The sequence below is a fragment of the Neophocaena asiaeorientalis genome, unplaced genomic scaffold, assembly GCF_003031525.2.
Source record: "Neophocaena asiaeorientalis asiaeorientalis breed wild unplaced genomic scaffold, Neophocaena_asiaeorientalis_V1.1 scaffold64, whole genome shotgun sequence".
In the NCBI taxonomy this organism is placed as follows: domain Eukaryota; kingdom Metazoa; phylum Chordata; class Mammalia; order Artiodactyla; family Phocoenidae; genus Neophocaena; species Neophocaena asiaeorientalis.
In genome coordinates this window covers 2,159,335-2,173,301 of record NW_020185334.1, presented here as the reverse complement: position 1 = coordinate 2,173,301, position 13,967 = coordinate 2,159,335, and the positions used below count along the sequence as shown (strand labels likewise).

Here is a 13,967-nt window from a genome sequence, read left to right as displayed (position 1 = left end):
GCTAGCTGTCTTTATTGTAGGATAGCTCCCACAGTATAGTACAAATGTTCTTAAAGAATAAAAAATTATCAATTTTACCTTTTAGATTCATTTTTTGAAGGTAGGTCAACTCTTGGGAAACTGGATCCCACCCTTCCTTTTCTTAGCCTTCACTCCTGAAGCTCTGCTCTCCTGCATCACCAGTTTCTGCCCCTGTTCTAGTCCCATGAGTCATCCAAACACACTTTGGTATCTTCTATGAACAAAACCAAACCTTTATCCCATGGCATCTCCTTGTAACTACTCCCCATTTCTCTGTTCACTTCACACTCAGCCTTTTCAAAAGTGTGTTCTACACTCACTGTCTCCAAAGCTTCTCCTCCCACATACTCATCAACCCACCCCACTCTGGCTTCTGCTCCCTCCTCCAAGAAACTGCTATTTTTAAGGTGGTCGATAACCTCCACGCAGCCAGATCCCCTGGTCACTTCTTGTCCTCATCTCACTGGACCACTAAGCAGCACTGGAATCACTGGTGCTGTCTGCCCACGCCCTTTCTTCTCTTGACTTCCCTCCTGCCTCAGAGGCCTGTCCTTTTCAAACTCCTGCCTGACTCCTCCTCTACCCAGCTTCTAAATGTTGGAATATCAAGGGCTCGTTACTGCTCCTTTTTCCCCAGCTCCTCTCCCTTCTTTTCTCTCCTGTCCTCCCTTCCCCTCCTCTCTCCTCCACTCTGCTCTATCTCAACTCTCTTTCCAGGTGATCTCACCTAGTTCCATGGCTCTATGTTTCCTATTTCTGAACTTGTATCTATATTCCATCTGTCTCTAAGCCCCAGATTCTTACAACTGCCTTCTTGACTACTCTGCCTAGATCTCAGACTTAAAACATCCACTAGAGATTCTTAACTCCCTGCTACCCCTTCCCCCAAACAAAGTCATCAGTTCCTTTCCTCTATCAGTGCCAGCACCACCATTTTTCAGGCCATAAATCTAGGGGAATTATTCCCAGTTCTTTCCCCTCACTTTTGTTATCAAATCCATCAGCAAATCCTGTTGGTTCTACCTTTAAAACACACCTGTTTCTCTCCAGCTCCTCCACCATCTAGTCTAAGCCTGGATTACTACAGCAGCCTCCAAAATGTGCTTTTAGCTACACTTTTCGATCTGTTCTCCACACAACAGCCAAGATGATCTTTTTCAAATGTAAAATCAAATCACGTTATTCCCTGTATTAAAACCCCCAAGCGCTTCACTTTGCACTTGGAATAACATCCAGATTCCTTACCTGACCCACAAGTTGTGCCTTATCTGTCTTCTGCCTCCCTGGCTGGGCTTACCACATGTCACTTTCTCGGGATGCTCTAGCCTTCTTAATATTCCTTCAACACACCGGGCTCATTCTTGCCTCGGCATCCCTGCAGTAAGATTCTTCAAGCCCCTCTGCCTGGCATGTTTGCAGTTCCTCTGACTCATCATTCTGGTCTCACTGCAAACTTCGCTTCCCTTCTAGAGCCTTCTCTGACTACCTTATCAGACTACATCCCAGTAGTTATCCATCCCATCTCCATGTTTTATGTCCTCACAGCATGTTTCTCTCTTATCTTATTTGTTTACTAGTTTATTTTCTCTCTCTTTTTCATGAGAGAGAATTTTGAAGTTCTTGATCACTGATATAGTACCCGGATGAGAATGGTACTTGAATGAATATTGATGAATATTTATGGAATGAATGGATAGACAGGGTAGGAAACTTTTTAGAAAATGCTTCCCCCAGATGTTAAGTATTTTACAATCTTAGTTTCCAACAAATATGAAAGTATTCAGGAGTAGAAAAAAATTCACGTGACTTTTTAAGATATGAGACTTCAGTCTTTTGAAGGCCACTTAGGGATGACCTCTAAGCGTCTCTTTGGGGCCCATGTTTCCACTCACTAGGGCTATATTGATTGAAAAGATGAGGGAATGCTCATGTAGGACATCCACTTCAGCTGTGGCTAACCAGCTGGCACAGTCCAGGCTTACTTGGAAAAGGGGAGAGTACCCTGTGTGGTATGGTCTGATGTGTATCATTAAGAGCTATAGGACTCCTTCCAAGTTTTTCTTCCCATTTGGCCTAACGCAAAGCCTAACATTTTTTGGAATTGATTCCTTTGGGTTCTGAAGTTCTTTTAGTCTTCTGGAACCCTATACTAAAATGTAATACCATGAGCGTCTTTAGTTTTCTTGGAGTAGAAGTAACGTCGTAAACTTCTTAAGCTGCAAAAGATATTAGTTGTCAGGGTTTGCTTCTCAGGTGCTTCAAAATGTACAGGTAGCTCGGGGTAAGACCTCATAGAAATGACGTCCAGGAGAGGGGCTCAGAGGGGCCTGCAGAAGCAAGAGACCCCTCGAGCTCTAAAGAGAAACCCACTCCATTTCTAATTTTGCCCAAAGCTATCTTCCTTTGACCCGAAGATTCCTTCTGCACCATAGCCACAAAAGAACAGGACTCTGCATTTTCAAGCTTTGCAAGCAGTAAGCAGGACCCCTGAGGTCTCTAAGAATGAAATGTTGTGAACAAGCAGATTCTCCAGAGGATTCAGCTCCACCCTAATTAGGGGACTGATGGGGGTGGGGGGCATGTGGCAATCCTGACAGGCTCCTAGGGGGTCACTAGACAGTGGGAGGGATTTCCCCTCCAATTTCACAGTCACAGGCTGGTGGCTGAGTCCTTATGGTTCAGCACCCTCCTCACACTCCTGGAACAAACATCGCCAATGACTGATTGGAAACCTAACTTCCATTACTAGATTTCCTAAGCTCAAGACAGCCATTCAGCAACCACATCTTTGAGGACAATCATGCCTGACCTCTCTGGTGACACACAATTATTTTTAGTGGTCTGACAGTTTTATACTGGTGAATTCTGTTTAATATTAATGTCCTCTCATTTTCAATGTCTCTTTTCCTTAGTGCAATTTCCACAGCATTTCCTGGCTTGGAATAAACCTGTACTTGTTACAATTCAGTTGATTTGCCATAGCTGAAGGGTTGCTGGTGTTGTTTCCTTACTCCAAACATTTTAGAAAACAGAGAATTTTCTTTTTTTAGGGAATTTCTCACTAAAATCACACAGATGGCTTGCTGCTGCAGTACCAGCTCAGCTGGACCTGAGAAGGCACCACTGTGACTTTTGCTTCTGCCTCATATTAGCATCAGCTGAGAATCGTTTTATTCCATCCAATTCTTATAGAAAAGGGATGATTCGGCCTTAGCCTGAGACAATTTTAAGAAACTTAATTGGAAGTAAAATTGCTCTCTTACCGTAAGAGAGCACCTCACATATCCAAATGCCAATAGTGACAGCTTTGCAGAATCTCTCTGCTATTAGTAATATAATTTTAGGGAAAGAATGGAATGAGACATAGTGATGCAAATGCCACCTGCCACTGCTTTCCCACCAGCGCTCCCTACGGCCGGGGGGAGGATCTTGCTAATTAATTCTTTTTTTCCCTTGATGCAACCATGCTAATTGTTATAATAGAGATCTGAAGCTTGTGGTAATCCTCAATGTGATATTCTAAAAGAAAAATCAAACAAGTCTTAGAGCCATAAGTAATTTACCCTATATAAACTCATTGAAACATAGGTCATATCTCTGATAAGTTTAGAAAAACTCAGCAAATGAGTGACTGAAGCCAGACCAAGAAAACTGATTTCTTGAGTAAAACTGCCATGTTTCAAACAACCGTTCTGGTGTCATGGAGACAGAGCCATAGAAAAATTCCTATGGTGTGCTAAACTGGAGAGCCTGAGAATAACAAAAGAAGTTCCTAGAAATGACCTCTAACCAAAGACTGACCCTAACATCAGTTTGAAATACCACCTGCTAGATAGTCTGCACCTTTCTGCCTATATGCCCAAGAACTCAGCCAGAGCAAATCAGATGAATAATAGTGGACAGGGGCCAAGTAGTGCTCATTTTTATCTAAGTTCTGTACCTTGAGTGGCAGCTCGATTCCATAGGAGAAGTGCCATTGGATACATCTTCTCTTTTTCAAGGATTTTAGCTTTTTCTAAAAAAAAAAAAAAGGAGACATTCCATTAGGAAGGCTTAAAATACCCCTACAGTAAAGTCATATATGCATATGTATGATTGGGGAATTGCAGAGAATTTTAACTTATCTTACTAGATTCCAAAATGAATGCTGAATTGCTTTGAGCTACTTCATAACCCATTTCTGCAAGTAGTGCATATTGAACAAGAGAAGAATCTATATCACCATTCTTATAGGCAAAGTATGCTGTCAGGAATTTCTCAGCCCAGTGGCCTAGTTCACAGACACCTTTATAAAGCTGTATATACAAAGAGAAATCAAGCAGACTAGTTAGCCAATACACTTCATTCCAGGTAAACGATAAATAACCTCAGTCTTCAGTTCCTGCTGGCTGGTCAGGCAAGGATTTTAGGTCTAAAGCATGGCTTTTGAAAATTATTTAGGGTGAGGTGTTAATACCTTTCACAGGCATGAAGATTACAGGTGTGTATCTTTTTTTTGTCTTGAGCTTACACTTCCTGAGGCTTGTTTTAAATATGTGTAAATGAACTTTTCTGACTTGGGGGCTATTTGGCAGGACAACAGAATGTAACGACTTCTGTTTTTTAATAAAAGGGATTTTCTGGACGCTGCTGCCCTGGCGAGGATGCGTTATAAGGCTGCAGCTGATATGGAGAAGAGAGAATGAAGGGAAGATAGTGCCTGAGGGTGTAGGTGACATAACCGTGAGGGAGGTGTGCAGAGCTCTGTGGGGACAACCGGCAACTTAGTTGAATAGCCCTTATGTAACCAAAAGAGGTTAACCATACATAATTCATTAGGAATTGGCAAAGGAGCAAATCTAAAGATAGATTATTAGCTGGCAGGTTTTGAAACGAATTTCAGAGGGGTCAGGTTGCAACATGAAGGTATTTATATTGGTGCAGGGGAAGTGTTTCATAAATCAATGAAGGACATTAAGGTCCTAAAAGCATTCTTTTGAAAATTGCATCACTATCCCAGGCTGAAAGAATTCACTTTCTCAATTGTCATCCAAATCATCAGAAAAACCTAAGGACCTGGCTTTCTGGGAAGAAGTGAGCTACATTTTCTAGGCTAAATCAAGCCTTTCATGTCCCAAGTCACAACTCCCAATCCTACTAGAAGTGCCAAATTGCCCTGGAGATTTGACTGAACGCTGAAACAGAGCTCCATAACTTAATTTGGAGGCGAGCTCTGAACTTGATGAAAAGCCAGATGCAAGACAGGAGGGATCATTTCTTTTCCTCCCTTTCCCAGTCTGAGTTACATCACTGCTTTTCCTCCCTGGCAAATGTCAGTGTTCACATTGTCAGCTGGAAGAAACAAGATAATATCTATAAAATCAAAGACACCAACGATCTAAGGACAGTATCACCTCCTCTCTGTGATAAATGAAAACTGCTTTAACAATAGCCCGTGATTTACCTCCACAGCAGTTCTGCATGATCTTAACACTCCTGTTCCTGTGGCGTACATCTTGGCCAGGTAATAAAGGGCGAGGGGCTGCCCACTCTGGGATGCCAAGTAAAAATACTTGAAGGCAAGTTTATAATCCTTCCATACTCCAGAGCCAGCTGAAAATTAAAATTATTTTGAGCCACCCCTTATTTACATTATTTTTTACATTATAATCTATGGATGTAATGCTCATAGTGATTCCTGCTATTTTAAATAGGATGAGAAAAGCCAACCAAAAGTCAAGCTACTCTAGATCTACTATTTGGGGGAAAAAAAGTTGAGTTAGATTTTAAGTAAGAATATGGAAATGTATGTTCTCGACCCATTCAGAAAACTGAAGGAGATGGACTGTTTAGTCTCATGAAAACATCTCCTCAATATGGTATAACTGCAATTAATGAAAAGGAGACCAAGTGGTAGTCTCTGAGGACCAGAAGGCCCTCCATGATGTGTGTCACCATCCCTGTCATGCTTCCACACCAGGAGACCAGTATAGCTCCTCCCAGCCATAACTATGGAGTTTGGAGCCGGTAAATCCCAGCTCCAGGAGGCCCAGCTCAGACTCAGCTCATTGCTTGGAGCAAGGAGAGGCGTTTGGAGCTAGGATGGAGAATCAGCTACTCCCAGCAGCTGGGATTCTTGTCCTGGCTCTCCCATTACTCCTTTTGTGACCTGGGCACCCATAGGCACTTCATTTGCAAAAGGAAGGGCTTTCACTAGGTGGTTCTGAAACTGCCTTCCAGCTCTAACATTTCTTAGCCTTTAGAAGCAGTACCATGTTGCTGCTAAGAGCAAAGGCTCTGGAGGCAGGTCACTTGGGTTTGAGTCCCAGCTCCACCAAGTGTGTGATCTTGTGTAAGATGTTTGACTTTGATATGGCTCAGTTTGCTCCTCTAGAAATGGTGGGCTACCCCCTAGATGTGTTGAGAGGACTAAATGAGTAAATACATGTAAAGACTTAAACATTAGCCATAACTATTACTCTTATTCTAGATGCTTGAGGAATCTGATAGACCCTGGGCCTGGGATTTGGAATAAACTAGAAGAACAAGGCTATCTTAGGCAACCTCCCAAGACCGTAGAGAACAGGCCCTCCACCTGGGCTATTGTGGAAAATGCCAGCTGACCTCTTGGCCAGACCTGTCTTTTTTTTTTTTTTTCTTGTGGTACGCGGGCCTCTCACTGTTGTGGCCTCTCCCGTTGCGGAGCACAGGCTCCGGATGTGCAGGCTCAGCGGCCATGGCTCACGGGCCCAGACGCTTCGCGGCAGGAACCCGTGTCCCCTGCATCGGCAAGCGGACTCTCAACCACTGTACCACCAGGGAAGCCACCAGACCTGTCTTCTTGATGATGCAGTCTGCTGCTGCCCTTGCTCCACCTGACAGGAAGGACTCAGCAGGGTTACTCAGGTGTGCTCAGATCTCCTGACACGTGTCTTGGCCACTCTCTCTCTCTCAGTTCCCACAAAGATTATTACAAACCTTCACGGCTTTCTGAGACCACCTACCCCAACCACTCTACCTTCGCTCTCAGAAGATGACTTTGTACCTCTGAGCTCATGGAGGGAACCCTCACATTATCTTTCCTCACTTGCCTCTCTCCCCAGATTTACAACTGCACCATCTATTCCACCGTCTCTCCAGTCTTTGAGGGTGAGAAATCCCTCCTCTTCATCAAAGCTAATGAGACCCCCACCTACCTGGACCTGATCAGATACTTTCAGATTTGCCACTGGTCAGATTAGATCAGAAATGCCACCTAAATATTCCCAGAACCTCTTCATCAGTTATCTCATCTCTCCCATGACACATTAACCACCTCCACTGGCTGGCTCTCTTTTTTCTGCCAAAAATTATACTCAGGTCTCTCACCATCTTAAAAACAACTCCCTCTTGATTCTTGGTCCCCCTCATGCTACTATCGCCCTTCTCTCCTCCATTTAAAGGCACACTACTTCCAAGAATAATTTTACTCATCTACTTCCTCACCTTCCATTTACACCTCAGCCCACTGTATCTGGCTTCCATCCCAACCAGTTCAATGACCTCACAAAATCCTCCTTATCGACAAGTCCCACAGATACTTGGCCCTTTCTTCCTTTTTTTTCTTTTTTTGAAAAGTGAGAACTAGGCCTTTCACTGAATTTCAAAGGGGTACTCATTCATTTACTCTTTCTTGAAAGTTCTATCCCTTGTCCCACTTAAGGTCACCTCCTCCTCACCCCATTCCTCTGACCATGCTTTTTTATTTTTTTTTGATTTAAAATTTTATTATAATATTATTCAAACATATAAACCTAAATTTAGAAATAAGTTGTTCACACTTGCAGGCCTTATTCAACAATAAATATTTAAAAATCAAAATGGACACACAAATCAAATAAAAACAACATAGTATAAGTTAACAGCATTTGTTTAACATGACAGATAATGTTGTTTGTGACAATAAATCACTGATGTTGAATTTAATATTAATATGATGAGGCTTCATGTCAGCCTCCATAATTTTCAGCATTTTGGCTTCACTGTTTCTAATGCGAAAAAAGGTTTACTCGCATAAATATGCTGTACAAAATGAAATTTAAAACTCCAAGGAGTTGTTTGATAGCTCAAGTTAGTCTCATAATTTATCAAAATTCTTCCAGCAAGAAATTCTTACATGCCAATTTTCATTAATTGCTAAAGATTAGCACTAAGGTTAGTGTTTTTAGGGAATTAAAATCTGCATTAAATGGGAATTTAATCCATTTATTTCTGGGAGTGGAAACGATTTCTTTATACTTATGATAACATTTCCTGCTAAATTGGTATTCTGGAAGAAAAGTTAAATATTATTTTCGAAACTAAGTATTCAATCAACAACAAGCATTTATTGAGCAGATTTCTCAAACCACTATGTGCCCTGTGAACACAGATCTCTCATTACGTTTTTATATTTGAACTGCCAGAAACCTCTCTTGCTGTGGGATGCCATGGAATTATTTGGCTTTCACAATGGCAGGCATTAATGCAAGCTTGAACACTAAAATGGAGTAGCAACACTCAGTGTTAGGACAATCACCAGATGATGAAGAATATGTTCATGTTGTTCGTTAAAGATCATCATTCAGCGTAAATCCACATTTAAAATTCTGATTTGAAATTCATGGTTTTATAGCTATTTTTAGCTCAATGCTTAGAACTGCTCAGCAAATAATAACTATTTTATTATTGTTGTTGCTATTTATTTATTTAAAATATTGGTTGGCAACATAGCCCAAAGAAAACGGACTGGTACCAGAGCAAGCATTCTGAGTCTCTTTTTCAATCTCATGCTGACTAGCCAACTCATCATGGATATCTCTGTATTTGAGGTTCCTATCCATTAATGAGGTTGAAACCTTCTAGAACTGTTGAGAAGATCGCATGAGTTTAAAATGTAATTCAACTGATGTATATTATGCAAAAGCCCCAAGGTAAGTCATATGGCACCATATGCCAGTGCTCTGAAAATCAAACAATGCTGTATACATCTTAGATATTCTTCTAGTAGACATGAGCCAATTTGGAGAAAATAAATTTCTCAAAAATAAAAGAAAACCCACTAGGAATAGAGCATCGAATCATTGCCCCTGGACAACTTTTGGTTATTTTAAGACCAAACTATTGTGATTATTCTCAAATCTTTCTGAAGCTGAGAAAATATTCAAAGAAGGGATTCTTTACCTGGAATTCATGGATAGGCTTCAGGGAATGTAAGTTTCTGAAATGTATCCAACATTTTTTTGGGGGGTGTGTGTGTACACGTGTCCTTACGCACATATCTGAAGGGGAAGGTTTATATTTCATCAGATTCACAAAGGTATGTATAAGAACCAAAATGTATATGAACCACTGTTTTGGAATAAGACTCTTAACACTTAGTACCACTTGAGAATTAACACTTCACTTTGATCTGAAACTCGGATGTTTTTATGGAATCATTTTTCTGGGCATAGTGCTACAGTATTAGTCCTAGCCATAATTGTGATGCAAAGTATTAATCAATTTAATAAGGATAGTTACATCATTTTTTATCTTGATCAAAGATAAATGAGGACTATAGATTAAACAATGGCATATATTGCAACCATTGAGCTGATGCCATTGGACTGTGTTATTTGATTTGGAATTATAGTATTATCTGGCCCAAAATAAGGAGCACCACCTATCTTGGGCCAGATAATACTATAATTCCAAATCAAATGGCCATGCTTTTTCAGTCTTCTTATGACCACTCTTTCTCTGCCCGTCTTTTCAATATGGCACCAAGGATCATCAGATTTCTCACCATGGCCCACTCTCCTTCCTCTCACACTCTGTCTCCTTTCCCTCTGCAACCTCAGTTACTCTTACTAATGCCTGTATGTTGATGTCTCCCCAAATCTTTCTCTCCAAGTTTTACCTTTCTTGTGAGTTTCATACTTGTTTCTGGGTTGTGCGCTGAGTGTCACAAGGCACTTCAAACTTAAAATTTTCAAAGGTGAGCTTTCTGATTGCACCTCATTGCCTCCTCCCCCCAAATGTCCTTTTCCTCCTGTCATCTTCAAATTCCTCCTCAAATTGCTGCCTGAATGTTCCGTCTAAACCACTTACACCAATCCTTTGATTTGTCTTAAAAAAGGAGCAGACTTTGCATTTATCATTCTAAGTAAAGCAGCCATATGTGTAGCACTTACAGTAGTACATGAAGCCTAACTGAAACTGTGCGTTTGGCCATCCCTTTTCTGCAGCTTTCTGAAAGTATTTAAGTGCTTCTGCATAATTCTGCAAGATAATTACACTTTGTTACTCAAAGGTACATGCATAACTCCATGGTAACAATTGCCTTCCACTTTTTTTAAGAGCATAGTTAGTGCCCTATGTGATTTAGGCTAATTAAAGTAGTATCAGAGGTATTATACATTTTATTTCATTATTATATTAGATCTATTAAGAAATAATTATCTTATTTTCATTGTAAATTATGTCTTTTCCTACATTGACAGTAGGTTTTGTTAGATATTGGGGGAAGGTCACTCAAAAGACAGAAGTTAAAGTAAGAAGATAAATTTCTCTATGAAAAAAAAATCCTCACGGCTTAGATGATTTCTAAGGTTACTTAGAATCTGTGATTCTAAGATATAATTAGGGTTGTTATTCTTGTCACAAGCTTGTTCTACGTCTCTTTGGCAAATATTTCACTGAATTATTTTATTCTCTATTACCAGATATGATACCTTGGCAAACCAAGTAATAGAGACTAATTCCTTTAGATTAATCAGTGATCATGAATTTCACCCTAATAAATTGCTAGAAATGTTGAAAAAGATAAGAAAATTATTTAACTTACCACAGGAACTCCTTTCCCATAAAAGTAAAGAAGACCAAGCCCATGAAGACCAATGGCATTGCCCTGGAACAGGTTTAAAAATCCAAGTAAAGTCCCAGAAGAATTCACCATACGGAAAAGTATTGCAAAATCATTCACAATATTTGAAATGCAGCCGGTAGGAGATGAACTAAGGCAGGTGAATCAGGCAGTTGGTGTTATTCTGACCCTCTCTAGTTTCTCCTTTCACACTTTCATAACCCACCTCTGACTAGAAAGAGGGAGATGAAAGTCAAATCTTTCCTCCAGTCTTTCATTCAGCATTTATTTAGTGCTTGCTTTGTGTGTGACTCCGTAACAGGCATTGGGCAGAGGTAGGAGATGAAAGTCAAAAGATCAATAAACCGTGATCCCTGCCTTATAGACTCCTGGGCTCTGAGCCACTAGGTAGGACCTCTTAATCATGTCAAATGTGGTAAGTCCTATAGTAGAAACAGATAAAGAGTGTTGTGGGCACCTAGAAGAGGGAGGCTAGGTGATGGTGGGTGAGACTAGGGACTGAGCAGATTGAGTTGTCGGAGTTGTTGACATTTGAGCTGGGTCTTAAAGGATGTGTAGGAGTTTTTCAGAAGGGAGAAGTCTATCTAGACACTTGTTACCTGCTTTGGTCAAAGGAGGTTGACATATATGGCCAAATAACATTTGGAGACTCTATGAATTTCAATCTAGCTATTATGGATGGTAAAGCACTGTTACTGCTTGTAAGGTTTATAGTATTTCCTCAGGGACTTAAGTTCTGATAGAAAACTCTCCAAATTTCTCTTTACCACTTGTATTTATTTGTAATTAGTTTTAATAATTTAAGAATTGAAATGTAATTATTGCTGATGCAACCAGAATATTCCTCGGTGATACATGAATAGCACATAACTAGAGAAGGCATAGTTCAACAACTATTTCAAGACTCCAGACTTGGAGCCTATGCATGTCAAAGGGCCAGCTTTTGTAAGAATTCTTGAGGACGGTCCACCTGTATTTAAAACAGCTGGTATATGTCTACTATCCTCTTCCCTCTTCTCCCCTGACTACTACCTGTGGTTCCAGGAGTTTTAGGATAGTCTGCTCTGGGGATAGTAAGGCCTGGTGTGATCCATGTGGTAAAGTCTAGTGAGTCTGTTTCCTTTTAACTATCTTCATTTAGATGTTGAGAAAAAAATGGGAGGGAAGGGAAATGAGAGGAAGGAAAGAGGAAGGGAGAAGGAGGAGAAAGGTTAGAATACTAGGGACACATTTCTTTCTTTCTCTAAGAGAATCCTTGGGAAACCGGGGTCTCATTGGATGACTCACCAACTGTTTAAGGCCCAGAGTACCTGTTTAGAATGTTCAACTCAGGAGAGGCCAACTCAGATACCTCCAGAGCCATGCAAGTAATGTAAGAAGTACATTAAGCCCGGTGATGGGGGAGTGGTGGAGACTGAGGCAAACCAGAGAGCACCTGCCCTGTCCAAAGGCAGCAGCACCTCCCCGGCTCTCTGCTGCAGCCAGCTGTCATCATGTGGAAAGGCCGCCTCACGTGGACAGCTCTTCTCATTTTCCAAGAAAAGCTGGACATCCAGATTTTGATATGAAATTTCCTAATTTTTAAAACTCTTTCTGAGCCAAACAAAACATATATGCAGGCACCACCACTCCTACCCCATACATAACTTCTGCCTTAGGGCTCAATGCTCTTGCTCAGGTTAACTGACGTGAACTTAGGGACCAGATGGTCACATTTGGCAAATATTTGATGAACCCCTACAAGGCACTAAGACCGTTGGCCTCCTCTAGGTGAAGAGACATGACCTTCAGACAGTAGGAGAGAAGGCACAGGGTAGAAGCAGTAAAGTGTCTAGCAGTACACAGAGTGAACACAGGGCAAGTTCAGAAGAGGGAAAAGATGTGTTTAAGGGAGTAGGGGTGGCTTTGTGGTGGGAGAGAGGATCGAGCTCTGCTCTGGGGGATGGGTATTCAGAATGGGGGATTCTGGGAAGGGGGGAATGACAGAAGTGTGAAGATGGGGATGGGCCTGATGTGTTCAGAGGTGTGAGAGAGGAAACCAGAAGAATATGGTCCAACTTGGGCCCAACACAGGATAACTGTTCATGTTTCTGAGTAAGACACAAGAAGTCATAGAGTCTATAGCTTTGCATCCTGGTACTGATATGACTTAAAAACAAATTTAAAAAGCAACAGTTTAAAAAATAGTTGTAAAAGAAGAGTATGGGTGTGCAAGAGTGGGAGGCAGAAACTCTTTACTTTGATAGTGACCCCAAGTGAGGAGTCTAATAAACTGTCCAGGAGATGGTAAAGGATTACATGGCTATGTCCACCTGATGCCATTCATAATAATGACCATAAAGGAAGGGAGCTCAGGTTTGGAACACGAGTAGCTCAGATCACTACTGGTTACACAGCCCTTGAATAGCTTGGGGGAGCTGGGTTAATTTACACACTGAGCTCCCTGGCATTATTCCTTTGCACTGACAAATCAGCATTATCTGCCCAGTCACATGAGATCTTCCTCTGTTACATTATACCACCTCTTTTTCAGTCTGCTCTCCTTGTCATCCTAATCTAATGGTACTCTGGATGACTGTCTCGCTGAGCAACAATTTCATATAAATTACAAGGGAGAGGAGAGGAGCCGAGTACCAGCCTTCTCAGTAATTTAAACCACAATAGCAGCAGCTCCGAGGTGCTAGTCATTTATAAATAGGCTCCTGAAGCAGCGTGTGGGCTTTTGAAAACCGAGAACAGTTGAAAATATTCTCCATTTGAGCACATCTCTACTGCCTGTGTTGCTGTAAGACAGTGGAAGACAACAAAATGCTTCCTACCGTGCAGGATTAGAAAGTTTACCAAGGCTGTTCTCCAACGTTAGGTTGGTGAGTGTTATCATGAGGACGTTATGCACTACAGGGGTTTAGGGGAGTCTGCTAAATTTCACCTGACAGATACCAGCCTCACTGATCTTAGGAACCAAGGCAAGAACTTCAGCGGCAGGAGCCACACTACACAATTTCTATATTTCCTCACAGATCCAATCCATTCTGCCTCGGATATGCTTTGAACTTCATTCTACCTTACTGGCCCCAGACTT

General features: G+C 41.3%; 1 protein-coding gene across 1 annotated transcript in view; it reads right to left on the bottom strand.

Moving 5' to 3' along the window:
* Positions 1-13,967, bottom strand: part of SEL1L2 (SEL1L2 adaptor subunit of SYVN1 ubiquitin ligase) — a 61,056-nt gene that overhangs the window by 8,145 nt on the left and 38,944 nt on the right. Inside the window, exons 10-13 of the mRNA XM_024735446.1 lie at positions 10,847-10,909; positions 5,465-5,551; positions 4,151-4,316; positions 3,962-4,036 (exon numbers count right to left, since the gene is read on the bottom strand). Of these exons, the coding sequence (XP_024591214.1) occupies positions 3,962-4,036; positions 4,151-4,316; positions 5,465-5,551; positions 10,847-10,909 (391 nt within the window). The remainder of the gene's footprint in view (positions 1-3,961; positions 4,037-4,150; positions 4,317-5,464; positions 5,552-10,846; positions 10,910-13,967) is intronic.